At 44.1% G+C, this 27,709-nt stretch overlaps 2 protein-coding genes and 1 long non-coding RNA gene across 7 annotated transcripts in view; 2 read left to right on the forward strand and 1 right to left on the reverse strand.

The window, feature by feature from the left end:
* The window catches only part of CFAP53 (cilia and flagella associated protein 53), a 35,636-nt gene extending 16,472 nt beyond the window's left edge, over window positions 1–19,164 (forward strand). For all 3 annotated transcript variants that reach the window (XM_075932682.1, XM_014580428.3, XM_006136734.4), the window contains 5 exons: window positions 10,417–10,720; window positions 12,542–12,760; window positions 14,847–15,063; window positions 15,613–15,715; window positions 18,745–19,164. In XM_075932682.1, coding sequence (XP_075788797.1) covers window positions 10,417–10,720; window positions 12,542–12,760; window positions 14,847–15,063; window positions 15,613–15,715; window positions 18,745–18,973 — 1,072 coding nt within the window. In that variant the 3' untranslated portion in view covers window positions 18,974–19,164. The remainder of the gene's footprint in view (window positions 1–10,416; window positions 10,721–12,541; window positions 12,761–14,846; window positions 15,064–15,612; window positions 15,716–18,744) is intronic.
* LOC142829989 (uncharacterized) lies at window positions 1,595–27,490 on the reverse strand. Of its 2 annotated transcripts, none has more exons than XR_012904988.1 (3): window positions 27,362–27,490; window positions 18,168–18,304; window positions 1,595–2,596 (listed from the first exon to the last, which is right to left on the reverse strand). It is a non-coding gene; the product is annotated as an uncharacterized LOC142829989 (long non-coding RNA). The 2 variants fall into 2 exon arrangements; XR_012904987.1 differs by lacking the exon at window positions 1,595–2,596 and adding an exon at window positions 17,248–17,554.
* The window catches only part of MYO5B (myosin VB), a 328,467-nt gene continuing 328,192 nt past the window's right edge, over window positions 27,435–27,709 (forward strand). Inside the window, exon 1 of one of the 2 annotated variants that reach the window (XM_075932680.1) lies at window positions 27,435–27,695. In XM_075932680.1, coding sequence (XP_075788795.1) covers window positions 27,669–27,695 — 27 coding nt within the window. In that variant the 5' untranslated portion in view covers window positions 27,435–27,668. The remainder of the gene's footprint in view (window positions 27,696–27,709) is intronic. The other variant, XM_075932681.1, reaches the window with a different exon arrangement.

The raw sequence follows: 27,709 nt of genomic DNA on the forward strand, positions 1-27,709 counted from the left end.
ACCTCCTTGAGGGACAGCAAAGACTTTTATTAGCCTCCAGTGGTTGCCCTTGCAGATACCTCAGCACTCTGCTCGGAGGCAGGTCTAGCTCCATGGCTAGTCAACTGCTTTTATATGTGTTGGTGTACCTCTTGCTGCAGTTTCTGTGGGCTGCCTTCCGAGCTCTGCAGGAACAGGACCCCCAGCTTCTTGTGGGGCAATTCCTCACCTCTCTCTGGGTGCTGCTCATGCAGCTCGACACCACCCACCCTTGCCTGCACAACCCGAGGGAGGGAAAGCTCAGTGGTTTGAGCATTGGCCTGCTAAACGCAAGGTTGTGCGTTCAATCCTTGGGGGGGCCGTTTAGGGATTTGGGGCAAATCTGTCAGGGATGGTACTTGGTCCTGCTGTGAGGGCAGGGGACTGGACTTCATGACCTCTTAAAGTCCCTTCCAGTTCTATGACATAGGTATAGGTATCGTGCACTGCCTCTTCTGGCAACTGGACACCAGCTCTGACTGGTGGGACTGGATCGTCCTGGAGCAGTGGGATGACCAGCAGTGGCTCCAGAATTTCCATATGCGGAAGGACACCTTTCTGGAGCTGTGTGATTGGTGCACCCCTGCCCTCCAGTGACAAGACACCCATGTGAGACCCACCATTCCCCTCCAGAAGTGGGTCGTCATTGCCATCTAGAAGCTCACCACATTGGACAGTGGACAGCTACTGATCCATCAGGAGCATGGTCATGGTCATGCAGGAGCATGGTCATGGTCATGCAGGTATGGTGCTCTCATGCTGCTGTTGTCCCAGGAGGGCGGTGAACTGAACAGCTGGAGTGGAGTTCGCTAGGGAAGGGGGTTGTGTGTGTTTGGAGGGGGTGTGTGGAAGCCCCCCTCCCTGGGAAGGCTAGGGGAAGAAGCTGGAGGGGTGGGAACCGGTGTAGGAGCAGCCACCGGGCAGTCAAAGACCTTGTGGAAGGCTGCACAGATGGATCAGCTGTGCTGCAGCAGCTCCTGCCAGGTGTCACAGCGCAGCTGGAGATCCTTTTCCAGTCTAGGGATGTGGACAACTAGTCAACTATTCGATAAGCAAATACTTATTTGCAAGGCTCGCTGAACCGCGGTGAACCCCTCTCGCCAGTCACGCTGTCCAGCGATCTGCTCATGCGCAGATCGTTCTGCGCATGTGCAGATCGCCCAAACCCGGCTCTTCCGGGTTACAATCTACTTGCCACGGGCGAGTAGATTATATAATTTGTCGAGCCCTGATTATTTGAAGCATTGCTTCAAAGCGGCAGTGCCACGTGGAGCCCAGGCCTCCACGTGGCACTGCCGCTTTGAAACGCTGCGTGCAGCCTGCAGTCAGCTCGGAACTTTGAAACACCCCGGAGAAGACAGGGCTAACAGGGGACTGCTTGAGTCCCCCACTGACCCTATGCTCCCTGCAGCACTTTTGCCTTTGAAGTGTAGCAACAACCCTGGGGCCCTGAAGGCTGTTGCTACACTTCAAAGGCAGCGGCGCATTTATCGACCAATCTGTCGCGAGAATCACAGGTCCGATGATGCATACCTAAGGGGGGAAGGACAGAACCAGGTGGACCGTTTTAGCAAATAAAAAATATTTATTTATAACAGTGATGAATTTATAATATTTATTCTAAGATTTTTAATAGACCGTGTTAATGAATTTACACTATTTATTATATTTATTCTATGATTTCTAGTTAAATGTGTCAGAGATATAAAGATGGGAATGGCCAGGGGAATAGTCTCTATTCTAAAAATATCCAGTTACACTAATTAAATAACAGTGATAACTACAAACTCTATGTACTACCCAAAACAACTACAACACTAAACTTATACAACAAGAAAAAATCAAATCATACATACCAACTTACACAGCACACGGAACATTTCAAAGATATTGGTTCGGTTGCAAAGGCCTTGGTTACGCCTGAGAGTCAGGAGAGGTGACTGGTCGGTTGAACAGGCCAGCAGCGCTTTGGAGTATACAGGAGGCACACACGGTGGTACGTGTGTTGCGAAGACCTCCTCGAGCGAACTGTGCAATGGGTATTTATTCCCAAATTTGCACATTGCTTTCCCGCGCTTGCATATTACCATATATGGCCCAATGGTCACCAAGTGGGGGGTCTGTGTCCCAGGGGTTGGGCCTAAACTGAACAGGTTTCATGTGACCAGGTAAGCCCCGCAGTTCTCACGCCAAGGTGATGGGTGGGAGAGTCTGAGGCTATTTTCCCTTTTTCTAAAGGCAATGGTATGCAGGAAAGTTGCGGCTGGTTTCTCCCGAGGAGTACTGCAGCCCACTATAGCCAGAGTGGCCTGGCCAAACTTTTTACGGGGAGAAGGCAAGTTTTTTTCCTAACACAATCAATCGTTCAATTAGCCAATTGCATCAACCATTCGATTAGCCAATTAACTTAAATTTAACATCCCTACTCTGGTCCTGCTGGTTCATGGAGCACTGTAGGGCAGGGCAGCAGTATGCTCCTTCTGGAGGTCCTTGTGGGCTTTCCGGTGCCAGTGGATCACATCGGGTCAGGAGGATGGCACGGGAGGTGGCGACCGCTCCCCTCTTGCATCTGGTCCAGCTGTGGAATACAAAGAGAAGGGCGGTCATCCCAGGAGACACATGTATGAAGCCTAGCCCTTTTCTCTGGGCTGAGACCGAAAGGACTCGGGTCAGATGAAGGCAATGTGCTTCGAGCAAGGTCACCTGAGGCCTAGACAATTGGCCCTTTCCTGCAGGGACACAGATGTCCAAGGGAGGAGCCTCACTGCCCCCACATCCTGGGAACAAGCAGGCTTGGGAAGGTGCTGACCAGGCTGGGAGCCTGCAGGAGGGAGGGAGGGCGGCCACGGGGCAGCATGGCTTCCCTCCAGGCCACGCACATGCCAGGTCTGGCAGTGGTGGCATCCCACAGGGACTGGTATCCTGGGCTGCTGGTGGAGGGGAGGGTATTGGAGAAGGTTTGTGTGAGTGGCAGATGCTCCTCTGCCTCGCCGTGCTCCTTCTTTATCCCAGTCTCCTTCTAGTGGTGGCTTGTGGTGGGAGGATGTCCCACCTTGGTGTTGGGAGTAAGAGCAGCCTCTCTAGACACCCTGTGAGCCAAAGCACAAGCGTCCTCTGTTGCAGCTTCCTGGGGCTGTGTGCCCTGGACTGGCACTCCACGCGTACCCATGTGCACAGGCTGCAGTGCAATCCCCAGGCTGAGAAAGCCGAGCAAGGAGCGGGCAGCTTCCCCTTGCTGTCCACCCCCTCCACCTGTGTGTGTCTAGGGAAAGTAATGGCATTCACCTGAGGGGCCTTCCCTGGCTTTGGATGATGCCTGGGAGACAGCCTGAGATGGGGGTACTGGCTCCAGAGTGAGCATGACCTCCTGGCTGGCAGGCATCAAGCTGGTGTTGGCCTCATTCGGGTCCTCTTTCTGGTCTCTGTCCACTGGGCGGATGACGATGGGCATCTCCAGCCATGAGTCCACAATGGTGGTGGTGGTGGTGAAGGCAGGGATTGACCCACCCCCAGAATGTGGTGGAGCTGGGCGTAGTAAGGGCAGGCCTACGGTGCCACCCCAGAGTGGGAGCTGCGCTCCCTGACCTTGGCATAGGTCTGCCTTAGTTCTTTTACTTTCATGCATACCTGCTCCTGGGTGTGCATGTTGCCATTGGTGGCCAGGCTATCGGCTATCCAGCTATAGACATCCGCATTTCTGCATCTGGTGTGGAGATCCTGGAGGTTTGCCTACTCTCCCCAGACCTCAATGAGGTCAAGGATCTCTGCACCAGACCAGGAAGATGCATGCCTCTTCCTTTCCCAGGCAAGGTCTTGGGGCTGGAGGCCGGTTCCCTTGCAGCCATGTGCCACACTGTTTCCCGTGAGGCTGTAGCTTTAAGGGCTTCAGGGGAAGGGAAGCCATAAAGTTCTGATGAGTGTAGACAGAGTGGCCAGTGGGGCACCTGTGGGATTTCCTGGAAGCCTCTTGTTTCTAAATATCTCTAGCTGCCCTGTCTGCACAAGACCTATTCCAAAATAACTATTTTGGAACTAGCCAATTAGCCCATCATAAGATGGGATTTTCAGGTCTCTCCTCCACGTCAGTCTTCCCTCCTGAGCCTCTGGTTTCTCGCTCCATGTCTCTTTCTCTCTCTCCGCCTCCTCCTACTGCTTCCCCCACCCCTCAGCTCTCCTTCGCCTTCTGCCTCTTTCTCCGTCTCTCTCTTTCTTTTCTCCCCCTCCTGCCTCTCACTCTCTCTCTGCTCCGTCGCTCTTTCTTTTCTCCCCTTCCTGCCTCTCACTCTCCGCTCTCCTCTGTCTCCGTCGGCACGCTTGTCCAGGCCCCGCCCCCTGGCCGTGTACGTCACTGCCCCGCCCCCCTTCGCCTCCCGCTGTGGCACTTGGCTGACTTCTGCACCACTCAACTGGACCGCCACAGGGGAGCAAGCGGCCATTTGGGCTCCCCCGCGGCGGCCCGGCTGAGCAGCGCATAAGTCAGCCAAGCTCAACGGCAGGAGGCGAAGGGGGGTGCGAAGAGGGGTGGGGTGGTGACTTACATGGCCAGGGGGCTCAGCCGGGCCGCCACAGGGGTGCACGCGGTGCAAGAAGCTGTTTGGGCCCCGTGGTCCCCATGCAGCACGAGGGTGGTGCATGGGGACTGCGGCCCCCAAACGGCCACTTGCTCCCTCGCGGCGGCCCGGCTGAATGGCGCAGAAGTCAGCCAAGCGCTATGGCGATAGACGAAGGATGTGACTCAGGCAACAGCGCCACCCAGAGTGAACAGCCAGGGAGGCAAAAGCACCGCCCAAAGGGAACAGCCAGCATTTCAGCGTTAGAGTCACAGACTTTGGGCTACTATATATATGATAGGCGTTATTTCTCGTAGAATGAAGTTTACAGAATTGGGAATAAGACGTCTCTTATTTTGATATTATTTTGAAATAACGGGCTTGCTGTGTAGATGCTCACAAAGTTATTTCAGAATAATGTCCATTATTGTGGAATAATGCTGCTGCGTAGACGTCCCTTAGAGGGTGACGCTAATCTCTGCTTCTTTGGGTCTGGTTATTTATTAAAATATGGTTTTATAACTTGTAATTTTAAAAAATCACTGGCAACTTTAATTTGTGTCATTCCATTTCTCCTTGCTTCTATCAGTTGTAGCCAAAGAGAACTTGCCTTGTTGATATATACATTTTACAGAAAATTACAATATCAGAAATTGCATAAAAATATTATCCTCCCTCTTTATTAGAACACTACAAGTATCCCATAGAAGCAAGTTGTGATCACAGCAATTTTGTCTCAGTTCTATTAAATGGATAAATCACTGTGAGGGAAGTAAATTTGGCTTCTGTCTTCTGGAAATTGCTCTATACAGTCTGCATTTTTAATGTTAAGAGGCTTAGGCCAGCAAAATGAGGTGGTAAAACAGCCATCTGGGGTAGCAGATGTTCATATGTTGCTGTAAAAGCTGCTTTGAAGGAATTATATTGATGGAATCAAGTTATTTTATATTAAAATTCTAACCATGACAAACTTTTCCCCCTTTCCCCTTGAGAATTCTGCAATATTCAGGTCACGTGAAACTACTAACTACTTAAATTCAGATTGCGTATAAAATGTTAACCCCTTTGTGTCTGAGTGGCCTGGAGCCCTAGGCTGGAGGAAGGGGGTAAGCATGGGCCACGAAAGGAAGGGACTTGCCATGGTCGAGCAAATCCCCTCGTTCGGGACCAGTCAGGTCCCAAAGCTGTCAGACCAGGGAAGTCCAACCTATAGTAGCAGATGATGGCATGTTCGCTGTATTAAGGCAGGTATATCAATTGGAGTGCTAGAGATAAATGAACACTGTCCACTGTGTTTGTGGATTTTTATTTTAAAAAAGTCAGGTTATAAAATAAACCATGTGATGGGTTTTTTGCATGTTTCTATGCCAACTGTGTGATCCTTTTTAAATTACAATTTAAATGTCTAAAACCCAATATTTTCCTTTGAAAAGGAGATGTAATTTTACTTCACAGAGCTGGATATTATACGAGCTACTCAAAATGATCTATCAGCAGGTACTTCTTCATTATTACTCTCAGAAACCCTGCATAATCATAAAATGTGCATCTTGTTCACTCTCCTGTCACCTGACCCACAAGCCATCCTATGCGCTATGAAAAGAAAAAAAATACTTATGGGGAAAAAAAAGCAACCGGACTGAAATGGTTGTAAAGTATGTTCACCAAAACATCCAACTAGCTAGAAAAATCTTGAGCGCTGCTGCTAACTTCAAGTGCCATCACAAAGCAACTTCAGTGTAGGCAGCCAGGCTTGCAATATCTAAAAGCTTTACTTGTCCAATCCTGTCCAAGCTCTTAAACTCATGTTACTGTGATGCATCAAATGTCTATGCTTTTCATTTATCATCTGTAATGTCATGTAGATAGTTATCAATAGCTTATGGAATACTCAGCGTACATATGTAAGATTCCCAGTTTTGCTGGCTTACATGAGAGTTTATCAGTTTTCCCTAATACTTAAGATACCTCACCACTCTTTGTAGATTGTTCTCCATCCTCATTGTCTTGCTTTCTTCCATGCTGCCTTCTGCATATGGAACTTCAGTCCACATTCCTGTGCACCACATGTTCCATCTTTAAAACTCATTTCTTCCCTCCAAGCCATTCGTGCTAACTCTAATTAAAAATGTTGCCGCCAAAAGCCCTACAATGTGAAACAGTGATGCTTAGCAGCATGTATGATTAATTTCTTGTGTGACAGCTGTCATCTTAGTTGGTACAGAAGGGATTGAACCCAGGGCCTCCAGAGCTAAAAGAAAGCAGCTTCATCTTGAGACACATTCCTCTTTACATTCGGTCATAATGATGGAGCAAATAATTAAACAATTTCCAAACACCTAGAAGATAATAAAATAAGTCAAATCAGCCTTATAGCTTTCATTGACAGGGTAACAAGCCGTGTGTGTGTGTGTGTGTGTGTGTGTGTGTGGTAAAAGTGGTAAATGTTGTATATTTAGACTTTATATAATCTAGATGGAACTACTTTCTGCATAAAAGGTTTGAAAACCCTTCCTGGAGAGTAGTTATTAGTGGTTCACATTAGGCTGGAAGGCATAATGAATGGGCTCCCAGAGGGATCAGTTCTGCATCCAGTTCTGTTCAATATAGAATCATAGAACTGGAAGAAACCTCAATAGGTCATTGAGTCTAGTCCCCTGCCCTCATGGCAGGACCACCCCCAAAAATGTCTAACCAACCTGCTTTTAAATATCTCCAGAGATGGAGATTCCACAACCTCCCTGGGCAACTTATTCCCGTGTTTAACTACCCTGACAGTTAGGATGTTTTTCCTAGTCCAACCTAAACCTCCCTTGCTGCAGTTTAAGCCCATTGCTTCTTGTCCTATCCTCAGAGGCCAAGGAGAACAATTTTTCTCCCTCTTCTTTGTGACACCCCTTTTAGATACCTGAAAACTGCTATCATGTACCCTCTCAGTTTTTTCCTTTCCAAACTAAAGTCCAGTTCTTTCAGTTTTCCTTCATAAGTCATGTTCTCTAGACCTTTAATCATTCTTGTTGCACTTCCCTGGACCTTCTCCAATTTCTCCACATCCTTCTTGAAATGTGGTGCCTAAAACTGGACACAGTATTCCAACTGAGGCCTAATCAGCGCATAGTAGAGTGGAAGAATGACTTCTCATGTCTTGCTCACAGCACTCCTGTAAATGCATCCCAGAATCATGTTTGCTTTTTTTGCAACAGCATCACACAGTTGACTCATATTTAGCTTATGGTCCACTGTGACCCCTAAATCCCTTTCTGCAGTACTGCTTCTTAGACAGTCGCTTCCCATTCTACATGTGTGAAACTGATTGTTTTTTCCTAAGTGGAGCACTTTGCATTTGTCCTCATTAAACTTCATCCTATTTACCTGAGATCATTTTTCCAGGTTGTCCAGATTATTTTGAATTATGATCCTATCCTCCAAAGCAGTTGCAGCGCCTCCCAGCTTTGTATCAACTGCCTAGGAAGCAGTACTGCAGAAAGATCTAGGGCTTTTTGTCTGGGTCAGACCAAAGGTCCATCTATCCCAGTATTCTGTCTACTGACAGTGGCCAGTACCAGGTGCCCCAGAGGGGGTGGACCGAAGACAATGATCAAGCAATTTGTTTCCTGCCATCCTTCTCCAGCCTTTGACAAACAGTGGATCACAAGCTAAATGAGAGTCAACTGTGTAACCAAGTAGCAAAAACAAAACAAAATACCAATCTTTCAGATGTAAGCAAGACAGAAATAATTCTCCCACTCTACTCTGCTCTGATTAGGCCTGAACTGTAATACTGTGTCCAGTCCTGGGCATCACATTTCAGGAAAGATGTGGACAAATGGGAGAAGGTCCAGAGAAGAGCAACAAAAATGGTTAAAGGCCTAGAAAACATGAGCTATACGAGAAGATAAAAATCAGGTGTCTTTAGTCTGGAGAAGATAAGACTGAGATGGACCTGGTAACGGTTTTTAAATTCATAAAAGGTTTCTGTAAGGAGGAGGGAAAAATTATTCTCCTTCATCTCTGAAGACAGGGCAAGAAGTAATAGTCTTACATTGCAGCAAACAAGATTTAAGTGGGACATTAGGAAAAACTTCCTAACTGTCTTGTAGTTGAGCACGGAAATAAATTGGTCAGGGAGATTGTGGAATCCCCATCACTGGAGATTTTTAAGAGAAAGTTAGACAACTGCTGGTCAGGGAGGGTCTGGTCTAGCTAATATTTAGTGTAGTCATGAGGACAGGGGACTGGACTAGAGCTCTTGTAGTCTCTTCCAGTCCTGTGATTCTATGAACTCTGATCCTCCGAGGACAGGTGTAATGCTGATAGACCCAGTCATCAGCAGGAATGATTGAACCTGGGATCTGTGAAGCTTAGGGCAGGTCCATACTACTGCGTATCTCAAATCTAATGTATGTTGTTGAGATATATGGAAAAGATCCCCCTCCCATGCACAAGCAGTACAAGTTACAGCGACCAATGTGCAGTCAAAACTAACACTGTTAGCAGGAGACATTATTCCCTCGACATAGCTTCTGCTTTTAGTGGGCCAATGTTCAGTATGGACAAGTTCTCAGTATCAGCATCCAAATCTGTTAGTTTCACTTTCAGGGCTGACAAAAAAAAAATTAAATTTTATCTTTTTAGGTGAGAAAAAATTGTAAATAATGTGATTTCTTTGGCATTTGTTTCATTACTGAAGTTATGACAGTTATATTTATGATCCTGGGAACTGCAATACTAGAAGATAGTTGTTTGAATATTTACTAATTTTTGCTATAGAAAATTATCAAATGAAATAATGTACACAATAATAATTATTATACATTATACAAATAACTGTCAGTGAGTTTTCATAAAGTCTTTCCTGAAATACAGTAAATGATCTATTTATATAGATAGTCACAATTAATTCTTAATTAAGCACTGCAATAATCTGCGGAAGATGGTATGCTATGAGCATTAAATAATATGGGATATTTTTAGTTAAATAACATGCATACATGCTCTTCAGGATGATAATTCTTAATACTGATAGATATTCACCATTATCTGTTACCTCTCCCCCTCTTTTGTTTTACTTTAAGTTGATGGTGAACAATGAAAATGTACAATTTTACTGAGTGAATTAAAATGCTTGCATATTGTTTACCCTAAATTTAGATTGATAGAATATACTGATTTTAATTGGAGTTCACTTATAAAAATTGAAGCTGAAGTGCTCTTGAAACATCCATTTTCTCTCTTAAATTGAAGATTAAATATTCATTTAATATAACTCAGTTGCTGTGACTAAATGAAAGCTAAAATTGTATTACAGATGTCATATCATTAAACAGATGCATTGCTTGTTTGTTGAATGATCGTTAATATCTATCCATGGATGTTTGTGCCATTTGCATACATAGTTCTGCAAAATTTATTTAATGTATTTAATCAGCTGTTACTAAAATCTGGTATGTTTTTACCAAACAGTGTAATAAAGATTCCAGCAGTGTTGATCAGTTTCTGAATATAATTTGGCTTCAGAATTATTAGCAAATGTTGAGCCATAAAGTTGGAATGTGTATATTTATTTATGTCTCTTTTACAGATGGGTAAACTGAGGGATGTATCTTAAGAACTTGCTCCTGTTCCCATTAATGGAAAAATTCCTATAGACTTGACCAGTGCAAAGATGAGGCTGTTAGTGACTTTCCTAGGCCTTAGCAAGAGTTGGTGTTAGAACAAGTTTTACAATTCAGCAATTCCTGGCTGTGTTTTATGCTTAGATCATTAGACCCTGAGTCCATCTCCATCAAAGGCACCAAACTATTTTCCTTATCATCTTACAACTTTTTTTCTTTATGTACATGTACAGAGAACAGTGTGCAGAGGTTCGTTTACAGTGGAGTCAGAGACATCAGGAGGAGGTGTGTTCAGACAGACTGGCCCAACTGGCCCTTAAAGAAGAATTGAAGAAGCAAGAGGAGAGGGAGGAACAGATATTTGCAGAGCTTTGGGAACAGGACCGATTGGCCAAGGAAAAACGAGGCATAGAGGACTTTCAGAGAAAATCTGAACAGAATCAGGAAATGGTGAATGTGCTGAATGCCCAGATAGCTGCACTGGATGCTCAAAAAGAGGAGGCAAAGCGACTGAAAGAAGAAGAGGCTCAATTATTGGTAATTTGATAATAGTTTTCAATACAGGGTTGTAATTAAAGGTTTACCTCGTAGGGGTATTTAAATTAGTGTTAACCTTACTCGAATCTTCTGCTAATTTTAAAGGCAGGCTACAAAGCTTACCTGTTTTAATAACAATGTTCTGGTGAAACCAGTTGAAGGAAAAGTCATTTTAGTCTGATTGTGCTGGCTGTGGTTGAAAATTGATCCTGGAGTGAATAGAACATTTTTATGTTTGGTTTTCAGTTGCAAAAATGCTTATAGCCTAGCTTTGTGGAAGGGACTGTCTACTAATGTATGGCCATAATTGTCAAAGAAAAATGGAATTTGAGTGTCCAGCTCTATCACATTGGTTTGAAAATAGCCAATATTTCTACGGCATTTAGCACTGGGAACCTGGGTGTGGCCTAAATCAATGCTGTAATACAAATACTGAGCACCCGATAATGATAGATACATATTAGAAATCATAAAGGGTATTTAAAGCTGTCCGACACCAGCCCCTATCTCCCATGAACAGGGGCTGCTGGATTCAGCACGAGCTGGGATCGAGCAGTCCCGGCTCACACTGATCACTGCACTTCTGCATTTTAAATGTAGTAAGGGCCCAGTGGCTCTTATCAGATTTAAAATGCAGAGCAGCAGCTCAGGTGGTTCCGGAGCCGCCTTCCAGAGCTACCTCCACTGCGGCTCTGCACAGCAGCGCTTATTGACTAATCATATACAGATTGTATCAACTATACGATTAGCCAGATAATCTCATTTTAACATTCTTATCCATCATAGAATCATAGAATACTAGGACAGGCAGGGACCTCGAGAGGTCATCGAGTCCAGTCCCCTGCCCTCATGGCAGGACCAAATACTGTCTAGACCATCCCTGATAGACATTTATCTAACCTACTCTTAAATATTTCCAGTGCTGGAGACTCAACAACCCCCATAGGCAATTTATTCCAGTGTTTAACCGCCCTGACAGTTAGGAACTTTTTCCTAATGTCCAACTTAAACCTCCCTTGCTGCAGTTTAAGCCCATTGCTTCTTGTTCTATTCCCAGAGGCCAAGATGAACAAGTTTTCTCCCTCCTCCTTGTGACACCCTTTTAGATATCTGAAAACTGCTATCATGTCCCCCCTCAATCTTCTCTTTTCTAAACTAAACAAACCCAATTCCTTCAGTCTTCCCTCATAGGTCATGTTCTATAGACCTTTAATCATTCTTGTTGGTCTTCTCTGGACCCTCTTCAATTTTTCCACATCTTTTTTGAAATGCGGTGCCCAAAACTGGACACAATACTCCAACTGAGGCCTAACCAACGCAGAGTAGAGCAGAAGAATGACGTCTCGTGTCTTGCTCACAACACACCAGTTAATGCATCCCATAATCATGTTTGCTTTCTTTGCAACAGCATCACACTGCTGACTCATATTCAACTTGTGGTCCACTATAACCCCTAGATCCCTTTCTGCCATACTTCTTCCCAGACAGTCGCTTCCCATTCTGTATGTATAAAACTGATTGTTCCTTCCTAAGGAACAGTATGTAGAGAGTGCCAATCTCCCCAGTAACTTGGCAAAGAAACATACATGATAATTAGAAAGAAAATTGGGAATTTTAATGAAGAATATGCTAAAATGTTCACACTTTAATAACTGTATTAGATGACAGTAGTAAATCTGAAATCCCCTAGCATCAGCAAGCAAAATCTTCAATATTTAACTTCCCTCATATATGTTCCAATTAAACTAATACCAGCCATCATTTTCTTTTGAAGCTATACAGTGATCTTGCAAGTTGGCTACTCTTTTTTTATTATTGCAGGAAGAGGAAAAAAAGCTGTTAAAACTAGAAGATGAGCGAGTTCAGATGGAGAAATTGCAGAAACAGAAGAAACACAGGGACATATTGGTCAACTCTGCTCAGGCAAAGATGAAGCGTCTTAATCGGGAAAAACAAGAGGAACTTGCTCTAGACATGAAGATCTTAGAACGACTTTTGCATGAATCCCAGGAAGACACAGAAGGGAAAAAGCAAAGAAAAGTAAGGGCAAAGGGCATTTGATTATTTTCAAATTGTGGGACAATGTTTGATTTTTCAGATCTGGACTAATTCCATTGAACACAGTGAAGTTAAATAAATATAAGATTGGACTCAAGCCCTATTATATTTATAAGCTAATTTTTTGATTGGAAATTTTTTTATATTTTATTAAGGTCTTGGACTGCATATTTCATCTCTTCTTGCCTGTGATCTACTTTTCTAAAGGAACCTGTTGTAATGTTAAAAGCAGAGGGAAACATGTAAAAAATAATACGATGAGCTAGGTTTGCATTTGACCAATTACAGGTCTAGAGCGCAAAGGACTAGAAGCGAAGAGGATCACAGAATCTAATCTGGTCGACCCACATGCTCTTCCACTGTGTGGTTTTCCACAACGTGGCTGGGAATATAGGTTAGAAAGCCAAATGTTAAGCTTTCTGCAGTTTCATGGATGTTGACTTGATATTTGTAACTGCAGAGAAAAAATAAATCTTATTTAAGCTGAACTGAAATGTATTAAAATATTATTAGCTAGATATGTGTAGTTTAAATTTACAATTGAAATATTTTAAATGGTACAACTTGACTTGAATCCAGATTTGTCTGTCTCTTCTGCAACTTCATTAGCATGTAAGGTTCAGTCTTACATTACGCTTTTGTGATTTTTTTAAAATAATTTATAAAAATATCCTGAAGTATTCCCTCCCCCCCAAAAAAAGGGGGGAGAGAATCCTTGCTTTTTATTAAGAAAGTCAAGTCTTGTTTTTAATCAGGCTGTTTGAAACTAAACTGTTTATGTCCAGTTTCCTTTCCTGGTGCTGCAAGATTGCTTTTGTTAAAGTTCAACATCTGTACCCTTCAGCTAAGATGTTTGAGCTCATAATAAACATCCCTGTTTCCTAAAAATATCCCCATTCATTATTTTTTAAATTAAAAACAAATAAGGATTCACCATCCTCAGGAAACTAATAGTTTGCAGGTTAGCTTTAAAGCAGACAAAGGAACTTCATTGTTTACTCTGCTTATAAGTAAACAATCATATGAGGGAAAGTGAAACCAGAGGTGGACACAGAGCCTCTGCCATGGGGCAAAGGAGCAGCTAACAGAGCCCTTAGCATGGAAGAATAGAGAGCCTTTGGATGGGGGAAGGAAGGAGTGTAGGGCACGCAGAAGCCCTGGCATGATGGAGGGGTGGAGATTTGCAAGGAGTCCCTAAAATAGAGGCAGGATAGCACACTGGGAGCTTATGCAGGCTGTACAGGGAAGCAGATAGCTTCTACTGTGTACAATGGGCTCATCCTGCAGGTGCTATAAAATGCTTAACTCTCTAGTCATAATACTTTTCAGTGCTAGTGTGTGATTCTTTTCTTACATCAGTGTAAATCCAGTATAACTCAGTGAAATGACCAACATAGAACTGGCACCATTGACAGGAGAATCAGGGTGACAGTACTCCTCATCCAAGGCTCTCAAAGCATTTCCCAAGGATGTGCTTGCAAATGAGTATATTTCTGCACAAAGTGAGTAAGTGACAGTGAGATGTGTCTGAGTTCAGAAGTCAGAGTCATGTATATGCTGCATCTGGAAGCAAGCCTCCCAGCCCTGATCCACAGATTTGTGCAAGTGCACTAAAATCAGCTGGGTAGACATTGCAGCTTCAGCTGGCAGATTGGTTTGAGCATTGGCTTGCTTAAACCCAGGGTTGTGAGTTCAATCCTTGAGAAGGCCATTTGGAGCAAAAATTTGTCAGGGATGGTACTTGGTCCTGCTGTAAAGGCAGGGGACTGGACTCAATGACCTTTGAAGGTCCCTTCCAGTTCTAGGAGATAGGCAAATTGGGGTCTAGGGCAGAGTGGCTTGAAAACCCCAACTCCAGTCAGAGCCACAATGTCTGTGCACTAGCTTTTAGGTATTTTCTCAACTCTGTGGACCAAACTTGGAGGTTCGCACTCAGACGCAACCTAAGCATGCTCCCAGTCTTTTTCCGTGTCCACCACGAGACACTCCTTTCCATGAATAAAATGGCTTTTGAAATGCCTTTTTGAACTAGTTCATTCAAAGTCTCTGTACTGTCCATGTTTTGTAGCAAGAACTGTTCAAGGAGCAGCAGATGTATCGGGAATACCTGGCTAAACAACTGGAAGAGGAGAAGCGCAGAGAGAAAGAAATGGACAAGTTGTTGGAGGAAGAAATGGAGAAGTCTTGGGCCAAAAAGGCTGAGCAAATGAGACTAGAAAAGGAAGCTAGGAAACGGCTGATGAAAGACGTCCTGGATACAAGACGACTGCAGATTGAGGAGAAGTGTAAGAAATTGCAGCATTGTTAGTCTGTGGGGCAAGTACTGCCTTTGGTAAAGTGAATGCAAATCTTGTCATAGTTAGCTGATATGGTACATGGTTTTCCTGAAAGCAGAACTTGGTCCCAACTGCATGTGGGGAACGAATGGGGGACACTGATATGGGGCAGGGCAGACACAAAAAGGAATTGGGCACACACTGCATAGACACTTTTACAATAGATAAGACACACTGCTATTGCATTAGGGCCCAATCCTACAGCCTTACTCTCATAAACAGTCTTTACTCATACTAGTTATCCCTGGGACACCAGTGGAACAAAGGCTAATCAAGTAAAAATTGTAGGGGTGAGGCCTGATTTCAGAACATTCTTAAGTTGTGTATGTGAAATCCTCTTTTCTTAGTGACTGATGTGGGTGAAAAAATACCAGAAACATCTCTCCTATTGCTTTTGTGCCTTTCCAGAAGCAGCAAGTGTGCCATGTAGAATGAGCTATTTGAGTTTAAGTTTACATCCTTCTAAGGTTAGCAGTGCATTTATTTTTCCTTTTGCAGTGGAGAGAAATGCAAAGCAGCAGGAAGAACTTGTTCAGGACAAGGAATTATTAGCTGAAGCCATTAAGGAGCTCGATTGTATAGAAGAAGAAAAATATTTAAGGTATTTTTTCCTTATGATGTCAATAAATTTTGTAATCAAGTTGGGTCTTAAACTGTTTAGAATTTACTTACAGGGATAGGCATGTTATTCTGTAACAGTAAAAACAACAAGCAGTCCTGTAGCATCTTAGTTTATGTCTAGACTACATGGCTCCATCGACGGAGCCATGTAGATGAGTTTACTAGACATAGGAAAATGAAGCGGTGATTTAAATAATCGTCGCTTCATTTACATCAAAATGGCCGCTGCACTGTGCTGATCAGCTGTTTGGTGGCACAATGGGTCAGTCTGGACGTGCCGCGGTCAACAAGGGAAGCCTTTGTCGACCACTCCAGTAAACCTCATTTCATGAGGCATACCGGAGCGGTCGACAAAGGCTTCCCTTGTTGACCGCTGCACGTCCAGACTGCCCCTCTGTGCCACCAAACAGCTGATCGGCACAGCGTGGTGGCCATTTTTATGTAAATGAAGCAGCGATTATTTAAATTGCCACTTCATTTTCCTATGTCTAGTAAACTCTAGTAAATTCCGTCTATGGAGCCATGTAGTCTAGACATACCCTTAGAGACTAACAAATTTATTAGGTCATGAGCTTTTTTAGGTAAAACCCACTTTGTCAGATGAATTGGAGTGGAAATTACAGAATTTGGGGTGTATAACAGCAAAAGAAGTTACTTGTCAATTGTAGGACTAGTGTTAATGAAGCTAATAAAGTCAGGGTGTATGTGTCTGAGGGTGTATTTTGTTAGGGAGATACAAGTATCAAAGGAGAGAAAATTGCCTTTATAGTGCATTAACTAGTTAAGATCTTTATTCAAGTGTAAGTTGATAGTACTGAACTTGTAAATGAACTCCAGATCAACAGTCTTCCTCTGTAATTGGGCGATAAAATTCTTTTGTAGAGGATGGCTACTTTTAAATCCATTATTGAATGTTCAGGGAGGTTAAAATGTTCCCTCATGAGTTTATCTGTGTTACCAGGAAAGCTCATGATGTAATAAATGTGTTAGTTTCTAAGGTGCCACAAGACTGCTTGTTGTTTTTTCAGAAATGAATAATTCTCATTTTGAACTAGCAGCATAATAGCAATGGGCTATATTCTGCACACATTTTATCTTCAGGTGCTATACTGTGTAGCCAATTTGGTCTTGCAAACTACACAATAGTAGCCATATTATACTGAAACTGGTATTACACAACCACCCAAACCTGATTGTGCATACACAGTTATATTCCACCCAGTGTAATTGTCCGGGGCTTACTGATTGTTTTTAGTAAGTCATAGCTTATGGGTATATACTTAAGATGTATATACCTTAAATCATGTTAATGAAAGTTATTAAGGATTGTAACCTTAGCTGAGCCTTTAGAGAGAATTCAACTACACAAGCATAGGAGTTGGAAAGTTTTGGTTTATTCCAAAACTGTCCATCCTTGAAGAATTTTGACTGACAATGCATTCAGACATTGAAACACAACACCATACCATCAGAACATACTCTCACTTGCTCATAATCACCTGAGGAAAGAACACTGGTATTTTAGCACTGTCTGAAGTACATCTGTTCTGCATGTCATGTTCACAGGCCTTCTTTTACAGTTTCATTTTACTATACACATTGTTTCATCCACTGGATTCCTTGTGCATATATTGCCCACTCATGCTTATTAATTGAGTATCCTCTTCGAGAGCCACTGTCTGTTTCCTTCCATGATGTTTCAGCAACAGCTTTACGATTAACGGAAACGTTTTCAGACCATCTATTCGGTTTGGTGGCAGTCACTCTGTGGCAGAAGAAATGCTGGCCATATCACTTAGAGTAGATGTGCTGCACATGGCTGCAAAGTGTCAAGAAGCAGTCTTACTACATGGCTCACACAGAATCTCACTAATACACTGGTTTTGAGGAGTCTCAGAGGGGTAGCCATGTTAGTTTGTAACTTTAAGAACAACGAGTAGCATGGGTATGTCTACACTTAGCACTCCTCATTCCACGAGGAGTAACGGTAGTTCGGACTAGGAAACCTAGTCCGAACTACCTAGTTCGTGCCGTGTGTAGCCGCGCGGCATGGGGTTCAAACGAGCAGGGATTTAAAAATGGAGGCGCCCAGTTTATGCAAATGAAGCCCGGGAAATTCAAATCCCAGGCTTCATTTGCAAGTGCGGTATGCCTACATTACCCTCCTATTTCGAACTAGGAGGGTAGTGTAGACATACCCTGAGAATGGTTTTCAGCCACTTAAGACCCACCTTACAGTAGCCTCATCTAGGTTGTATTTCCCTAGTTTATTGATTAGAAGGTCATGCGAGATCATATCAAATGCTTTACCAAATTCTAGGTATACCATGTCCACCACTTCTCCCTTTCTACAAGGCTCGATATTCTATAAATGAAAGCTATCAGAATGGTTTGACATGATTTATTCTTTACAAATCCATGCTGGCTGTTACCTGTCACGTTGTTATCTTCCAGGTTCTTGCAGATTAATTCCTTAAGTATTTCCTCCATTGTCTTTCCTGGCACAGAAGTTAAGCTGACTGGTCTGTACAGTAGTTTCCTGGGTTCCTTAGTGCATAATAATAGTTATCTTCAAAACAAGAGAAGGAAAATTGGGTATTAAGGTGCTACAGGCATGAGTCGTACATAGATAAAGATCTTGATCTAATATTCAAGTATATTTGCATAATCTTCTGTCGTTTCCTCACCATAATAACAGATCAAGAGTTATGCAGATTGTGGGAGGAAGGCATAAAACTTGTCATTTGATTAATGATTTTTCATAATTGTTGTGTTAAGCACTGACATACTCTGTCATTTATATGCCACAGTAAAGAAAGTTTGTGCCCCAAAGAGTTTACAGTTTATTAAATTGTAGTGGTTATTGTATAGAACAGTCATTAATAATAACGATTTGTAGTTTTAAGCAGTATTTCATGTAAGATTGATCAGAGATGCCTCAAGAAATCTGAGCTGTTAATTTTCTTTATCTTTAACTTCCAAATGAGACATCTGTTATGTCATTTGCAGACGAATGAAGGAGGCAAAGGAATATCGGGAGCAGCTGCAGGCTCAGATTACCCATCAGCAGCAGGTCCATATTGCTGAGGAAGAAGAAAAGCAGCGAGAATATGAATCGGGGCTAGCAGCAGAGAGGCTTTACCAGGCAAAGATGAAAGACATTCTGTCAAGACCTTACATGAAATTAACAGAAATCCATCCCTTGAGAAGAAAACTAATGTCTAATCCACAAGTATAGTATTTACTTGTCCTATTGTGATGCATACAGCACACTTCAGCTCCCTTTAGACTTCAGTGTATATGATTTTTTTATTTTTCATACTAATTAATATATTTTCTTCGACTTTTCCTCTTGTTGTATGCAAATCATTTTAACGAACTTGTATATGAATAAAACACCTTTTCAAAGGGTTATTTTTCCATCTTGGATTTACTTTAAGACAATAACTTCTTCTGGAATTATTTACATTTTAAATAAAACAGCATTGTGTATGAACACTATCCATGAAATGAACTGCAGGTTCCTCAAAATCTGCTGAAAGGCATGTTTGAAGAAGAATTTCAGGATACTTTAATTGGGCCATGCAAATGCAGTTCAGCTTTTAAAGCTCATTTTAATTATGTATTTTAAAAAACAACACTTGAAGCACATTTTCAGTATTTTTGAAAAAATATGTAATCTTGTCCACATTATTATTGAGATCATAGAATAGTAAAGTACAAGAACTAGAAGGGACCTTAAGAGGTCATCAAGTCCAGTCCCTTGCCCTTATGGCAGGACCAAGCACCATCTAGATAAGGGCTACTCAACTTTGGAAGCCCCGGTGGCCACAATGATGCCAAGGGCCGCAACTTAAGCGTGGTTGCATATACATACAGATATATATGCAAATAGCTTCTTTCACACTGACGGGCATGAATACAAAGATTAAGGCAAGACTACACAACACACAGGCTCCATTTAAGTCAGTTCTGCTGATATTAATAAAATGCAATATTTACCTGATTTCCACCCATAAGACAGCACGTTTAATGAGCAATGACAGTCCAAGAATTTAACTACTAAAACGCATATCAACAGCAGACCATTAATTGACTACTTTTTTGTTTTGGCTCCCACACATGGGCCGCATGTTAAGCCCAGTGTAAACCCAAACCACACAGCAGGCCGCAAACAAACTGGCCACGAGCCACATGCAGCCTGTGAGCCACATGTTGAGTAGCCCTGATCTAGATCATCCCTGATATATGTTCTTCTAACTTGCTCTTAAATATCTCCATTGATGGAGATTCCACAAGCTCCCTAGGTAAGTTCTTCCAGTGTTTAACTACCCTGACATTTAGGAAGGTTTTACTAATGTCCAAACTAAACCTCCCTTACTACAATTTAAGCCCATTGCTTCTTGTCCTGCCATTTTTTTCTCTATATATGTAAAAAAAAATTTCCTGTGGGACGACAGAGTGACATTATCACATAAGAATGGCCAAACAGGTGGCCCGCGAGTTATGAACGCATCGACTTACGACCGTTCGTCCTTACGACCAACCTCCCATTAAGCGCATTACAGTCAGTCCCTGAGTTATGAACGCGCGTTCCGCCCTTATGAACAGCGCTGTCACATTTAAATGAATGGAGTCTGACCTACAAACAGATCGAGTTACGACCAAGTGTTTGGTATGTAACTCGTTCATAAATCGGGGACTATCTGTATAGGGTCAGACCAAAGGCCCTTCTAGCCCAGTATCCTGTCTGCTGACAGTGGCCAATTTCAGATGCCCCAGAGGGAGTGAACACAACAGGTAATCATCACATGGTCCCTCTCCTATCGTACATTTCCAGACAATCGGAGGCTAGTGTGACATAGGGTGGGTACCTTGCTGGTTGCTAGGCTTGTGCTGTGTATGACCCCCACTGGCTGCTGTCTGTACCATGGCCCAGCCGAGTAGCTGATGAGACAGGGAGGTAACTTGTTCTACCAGTTACCCCCCAGGGAGAGGAACAAAGGAAGGTGGAATGCAGCCCCTGGCTGGGGGGCAGGGCTGGAAGGGATGGTTTTTAGTTTCCGTCTGGGAAGCAGGGGAGAAGGAGCTAGGGAGGGGGCTGGGACTGTAGGGCTCAGCCACCCCCCCGTCTCAAGGGGGGGCACTGAGGCCTCCTACCCCCAGTTCCTGTAACCAGATTACATCTGTGCTGTGCTGTATTCTGGAGAAGCAATAATCTCCCTCTATTCTACTGGCTGGTGGAGTCTGTTCGGGCCACTATGGGGGTGCAGGAGGTGGGGGACCATGACGCGCCGCCACAGCTAGGGACACCATTCCTACCCATCCTAGCTAATAGCCATTGATGGACCTAACCTCCATGAACTTATCTAGTTCTTTTTTTAACTCTGTTAAAGTCCTAGTCTTCACAACATCGTCACATCACAGTGAGTCCACAAGCTAGAGGGGTTTACATGAGCAGGGAAAGTGCAGCCCCCAACCCTGCCCCTTCTGCCTGAGCCCCATCGCTGGAGCCCAGCCCTCTCTGGCGGCCATGTGGACAGGGGCGACTGGTGAGCCATGGCCTTCCCCAGCCCCTGCAGGCAGAGCCAGGGCTGGTGCACTGCAGCCTCAGACCTCCCTGGCTGCAGGAGGCAGAGCTGAGCCTAGCATGCCACAGTCTCAGCCTAGCCCTCCTCCGTCACCAGGGGCAGAGCTGTGGCTGGCGCACTGCGGCCTCAGTCCTCCCCAGCCACTGGGGGCAGATTTGGGCCTGGTGCACCACAACCTTGGCCTGACCTTCCCTAGATGCCAGGGGCAGAGCTGGGCCTGGTAAAAAGCAGCCAGAGCCAGGCCAGGTGCACCTCGGACTCAGCCTTCCCTGGCCACCAGGGGCAGAGCCGGGTCTGGCGTGCCTTGGCCTTGGTTTCCTTTGGGATTGGAAGAACCTGTTCTGATTTGGTTTTCATTATCTTTCATCTGTATAAGAAGTGGTACAAATGGAAAACTGGAGTGTCTAGTACCAGCCAACCAATGGCCTGGTGTTCTGAGGTGCTGATCACCCTATAACTTTTCTCCATTGGAAACAGAAGGTGCTCATCAGCTTGCAGGTTTGGTCCCAAAATTACCGTTTTTTCCTTTCCCAGTATCCAAGAGAGGGTTTCTCAAAACGTTATTTAAGGATTAAACTCTACATTCACATCAGACATCCTCAAAACTTGTATCAAGATTTGATTCTAGTGTGGAAAGAAATTTTTATCTTCCTGGGTCAGATGCAGAAGACAGTTTCCTGAAAGTCTGTACTTTCTGACAAATGTCTGATTTTTTTTACTTTAAGTTTTAAAATATAATGAACTCAATTTAAAAGTATGTAGTGCATAATCAGTATTTCCTGTGAATAGCTGTGCTTTGCATCTGAGATACTCTCTTCCAACTCTTCATTTTAATTCTTGTTTCTAAATATGTTTATTTCATATCGTTTCCATATTTGATTTAATAATGGAGCAAGAGCAAGTGGGGATTTGCATTAGAGAAGGCATTTGGTAGTCACTTCCAATTTATTCAAATTAATCTAAAGCAGAGTTTCAAATAGGATGATGGTTGTCAGGCTGGATTTCCAGGGGAACCGCAAAATACAGGGCTTGAGTCAAATATATTTCCCAGTTTAATTCTCAGAATGGAGTAAGCTGTGTTGGCGCAATTCCAGTCTATTTACCCTTTTTCAGCATATTTACAGCAGTTATTTGCACTGCTGCCACCACACTAGCACATTTTTTTAAATGTACATGTGCCCTCAGTGGCATATATACATCTAGAACTCAGACATATGTTGACACTGAAATCTCTGCTCAGGTGACGATAACAGATCACAAGCTGCTGCTGTGGCCCTTATGAGCACTTTGGATCTGGTCCTTTCAGTCTTAATTCCTACCATGTAAGCCAGAGGTTTAGTGTTGTGCTCCCTTATTTGGAACATAATTCAATGAATTCATAGTTCTCAAAATGTGTTTCACCCTGGTCTGTGGCCACTCCTTGCTCTGAGACCTGGGGGATAATACAAAAGGCCGAAGGACCAAGAGTGCCATCCACTGACCCAATTCCCTCTCAGAAGGTATGACCAAATAAACAGAGGTGCAGACACTGAGGATGCCCAGAAGAGGGCACACAAATGCTCCAGATAGAATGTGTGAGAAAGGAGAATCTTCTGCTTTACTTTATTCACAGCAGTAGTATCCTGCTTACAAATTAGTTCAAATTGGGGGGCGAGGGGGAAGCTTTTAATGAAGAGCTCTGATGATGATTCCTCCCCCAGCATGCTATTTCCCAATGCCAGCTGTCTATACTGGAGCCTTTGCAACAGTGAGCTAACTTTGCACTTGCACTTGGTCTTTTATTTAGGCTGATCAAGGGCACAGTGGATGATATGGTAGTGGGGAGTTACCATTTGTCACCACTCAGATGAACTTGGCCCCTCCCCAGCTGCCAGCCTGGCTACAATATCAGGATATGCTCTGAAGGTTCTTGGGGTACTACTCAGATGCAGCAATTGTGCAAAGGGCAGGATTAAAGAACACGGTGATGTGTTGCTTCTAAGGAAAATACGGGAATTTACATTGCCTCAAGGGTTGAGGAGTTAAGGGAGAAGACAGTAAACTCATATGTTTGTAAGGGTGAGATACTGTCAATACATTACATTAAGGCACAATATACTGAGGAAATGCAGTAAACCATCTACAGTAATGTAAAGAAAATTCCCTGCAGTGAGTGAAAGAGTAAACAAATGTGGCAGAGCACAAGCCCATATACAAAGTCTTTGCAATGATAATTAATAGTTTACACTTCCATCACATCTTCCTTCCCAGGAGCTCAAGTATTTTCCACCCACTAATTAAGCCTTACAACACTCCTGCAAGATGCATCTTATTATCCCCATTCTATAGAGGAGGGAACTGAAGCATGGAGACATTCAAGTGGCTTGTCCCAGGTCACCCAACAAGTCAGTGGAAGAGCTGGCAGCAGTACTGCAAACTCTTAACTCCCAGTATTATTGTTCACCCAGTAGTTTTTGCTCCTCTCCTGAGCAGATAATATAACATTCTAATTGTTTCATTTAGCAAGTGCCTGTCACCTGAGAAGCAAAAAGCAAAAAAGGTATCTGTATTTTACAGGTGGGAAAACTGAGGCATATAACCAGTAAGTCACTTGTCTGTGGCTTTGTCAATAGAGCACTGGACTGAAATTTGGGAGAGATGGATTCTCTTCTTGGCACTGCCACTGAATTGCTGGATGACCTTACGCAAGTCATTTCCCCTGTCTATGCTTCAGTTTTTCACATCCTGTGAAATAATGGTAACGATACTGACTTCTTTTGTAAAGAGCTTTAAAATCTACTGATGTGAATTACTAGGAGAGCTAGATATTTTGTCTTAATTATTATTAAAATCACACTGTGAGACAATAGCAGAGCTGGGATGGAAATTCCCAATCTTCTTCCCATTTTGCTGCTTTAATTACTAGACCATGCTACCTCCATAAGTAAGTGCCACATAGGTCTCCTACAAGGGATGTGGTGGGAAGACCTTTCAAGTCATTGAGATGCTTTTAGCTCTTTTACAGTAACTGCCCTTCTCTTTAGGATGAATAGAGGAAGTAAACTTTCACTGTGAATGTTACTGCTGCACTCAGATTATCAGCAGGATAAAACAGTATCACACCTAGCAGCTCTTTGGGCTACACACAGTCTTAAAATAAGTGTCATAACTTCACTGAAGCCACTGGTAGACCTTGCACCGGGGATTAGTGACACCTTGAATACTGCAGTCCTCAGACAAAGGTGGGTAGTTTTGTTCCTGAAGAGGATTAGTTGGAATCAGTCATTCCACGAACCCTGATTTGTGGGCAGTTACCAAAACTTCAGCTCTGTCAAAGAGAGCACATGGAATCAGTTCAGACTACTGTTGTATGGGGCCATAAAACACTGCACTTGCCAGCTCATGGTTAACACCTAGCAGTGCTGTTGACACCTCCCAGAACAAGGAAGGCCTGCTTTGTTTTAGCCTCACCTCCCATTGTGAGTCAGATACCCGCCCATCCTTGAACCTTTTGAGATCAAGTCTGGAGCAGCACCAACGCTGCTCAGCAACACCAGAGAGGCTCCACACCACCCTGTTCCTGCTGAAACTATAGGAGTGCCATACTGAAGGGATTAAAAGGTTTCTTTAAAGAGGCTGCTGTCACAGGGCTCTCAATTTCTGATCTCATGTTATCACTATAAGGAAAAGCAGAACAACACTAATGCACAAGACTTTTAACCCTATGAAGCAGGGTCGCCAGATTTGTCAGGGACTTTAACCCGGACGGCCTCCGTTCGTTGTCTGACCGCAAAGAGACAGGCAACACCAGCAAGATCCAATCACAAGCTCTTTATTGAATAGTGCGCACTACAATAGAGAGCGGCCCGTCTCCCAAGGGAACCAGCCCTGATTTCAGTAACAAGTAAGATTATATAGACAGTTCCGTCGTGTCATAAAACATTTGCCTAAGCATCTTAGCCCCCCCTTAATTAATTTGAAGCTTCTAGTGTTAATGCGTATACTTCATGGCCTTAAGCAATTCATAATGCATCAACAGCTGTCTTATCAGCCTAGAAGGCAAGTACCAAACAACAAGGAGACAGGGAGTTAAAACAAACAGAGGGCAGAGACAGTTGTTAAGATCAGGGTGAGAACAGAAACAGGGAGTTACTTTATCAGTTCTCAAACTAGCTGTTCTCATCACAGGTGCAGCCTTTTACTTACTTTATTTTGCAACTTAAGCAAGTACGTAGGGATTGCCCCTTGCTTGAGCCATAGTTCTAGTTCTGTTCTGTTCAGGAACTACCCAGAAACCTTTGTTAACCTCTTTCCTTGATCTGTCTTAACATAACTGCACTAGGCCCAATTCTCTAGGGCCTAACAGACCCAAGACTGAGAACTGTGAGGGTGCATCTACACTGCAGGGCTTAACTAGAAATAAGCTAAGCAAATTGAGCTATGTAAATTGCATATCTTATTTCAAAATAGCTTTTTTCAAACCAAGGAATGTCTACACAGCACTTATTTTGAAATAGAGCACTCGGCCACCTACTTCCCTTATTCCTCGTACAATGAGGGTTTCAGGAGTCAAAGTAAAAAGTCCTTCCGCTTGACAGTATTTTGACATTATTTCAAAATAACACCCTGCTGTATAGATGTGGACTAAGTTATTTTGGAATAACGCTAGTTATTTCCAAATAGTGTTGCAGTGTAAATGTACCTTGAGAGAGTGTATCTTCAGCTAAGGAGATTTAAAGGCAAAGGTTAGGGTACTTGTAATATTAAGAAAGAGAGTCATAGGAAAGTAATTTTCCCTTAAAGCACTGGCTTCATATAGAATCCAGCAGCCAAGAGGCAGCTTTCAGTGGGCCTGTACTGCTTTTAGAATGGTTGGTGATGCAGGAAAAATAAATGAAATTCCAAATGAGATGGAAGGAGAAAATGAAAGAGTGAGCACTCTGGTTAATGATGCTAGAGCCCTCAAATGCACCTTATTAGAAATAGCAGATGAACCTTGCTCCTTTTAGATACAAATCTACCATGATAAAGGCTGTGATATGAATAGATGGCTAGTTACTACATTACTATCTTGTATATTACTATAAAAACTGACACATCAGCAACATTCAACTGAATAATTTGTAAAGGGGGTAAAGATATAAAAAACATCTCGTTTCATGTAATCTGGCACCTTCCAAAGAGCAGGCCCTGATTCATCTCTTACAATCGTTTCATGTTATTGTAATATCATTCATTTTAGCAGTGTTAATCCTGCTTTGTTTGCACCAATTTAAAGGGCAAGCAGGAACAGGGCTGTTGTCTACTGAACAGTGCTTAGGAAGCAGAGGCAAAAATCCACTCTAGACAGGACTTTAGCAGATTTGCTAGACCAGGCACAGAATTGGTTTATTTCCAACTATTTAGTATGGTATTTCATGTTTGGGGGGAAGGGGATAGGACAAACCAACAAAAAACCTACAACCAAAACCAGCTCCCCAAACAACCTTCCCAATAACATTTACTGGGCCGTCCAAACCCCAAACGCAAACGATTTCCCCAAGCACAGTGAAGTGAGTGGTGTGGTAAAACTTCCCCGGGCAGATTTAGCAGTTTACAGCCTTTGGGTGGAGCAGTCTCTGCTCGATGAAGGGAGGACCCATTCGAACCTCAAGATCCAAACGTGACCTCGTAGCATGTGGAGCGGGGTTGCGCTGGAAAACTTCTCACGTGTCCACGAACTGCACCTCCCCATGGCTTCAAGCACTAGTCCCATGTTGCTGGCTCCCTGATTGGAGGGCGATAGGGGACTGCCGCAGGGCAGCGAGGCGCAGGCTGGCTGGCGCTCCCGGGAGGAAGGAGGGGGCTGCGCCATGGCCAGCAGGGGGCGGGCGGCCCTTGCCTAGGTGCCTGCCCGGTGCGGACAGAGCGCGCCTGGGAGCGGAGGGCGCAGCTGCTCCGCCAGCCGCACCTGGGACAAGAGCGGAGCCGAGCCAGGCTGGACGCGCTGCTCGCTTCTCTTCGCAGCTTGGCGAGCCGGGCCCGCAGGCTCCGGGCTGCCCCGCACCTCCCCATACCTGCGCTGGGAGCGGCGTGCGAGGCGGAGCTGGACCTGCCGCTTCCACCCGCCTCCTCCTCGGATTGATCAATAACTTCGGGTGCGAAGGTCGCGTCCGGCTGCGCTCGGGAGAAGCCCCGGAGCGGAGCTTGCAGGAGGATCCCGGCCCGCCCGGCATCCCGGTGCTGCCCGGCCCGGAGCCATGTCGCCCGGCCCCGTGTGAGCCTGGACTCTAGCAGCCTCGCGGCTGGGCTGGGCGCTTGGGGCGGAACCCTGCCCCCCCGGCTGCGCCGCGCCCCGCGCCCCTCGGGGGTCCCGGCCAGGACATGTCGGTCTCCGAGCTCTACACCAAGGTGAGCGGGGGGCG

Source organism: Pelodiscus sinensis, chromosome 6 (genome assembly GCF_049634645.1).
Source record: "Pelodiscus sinensis isolate JC-2024 chromosome 6, ASM4963464v1, whole genome shotgun sequence".
NCBI classification, from domain to species: domain Eukaryota; kingdom Metazoa; phylum Chordata; order Testudines; family Trionychidae; genus Pelodiscus; species Pelodiscus sinensis.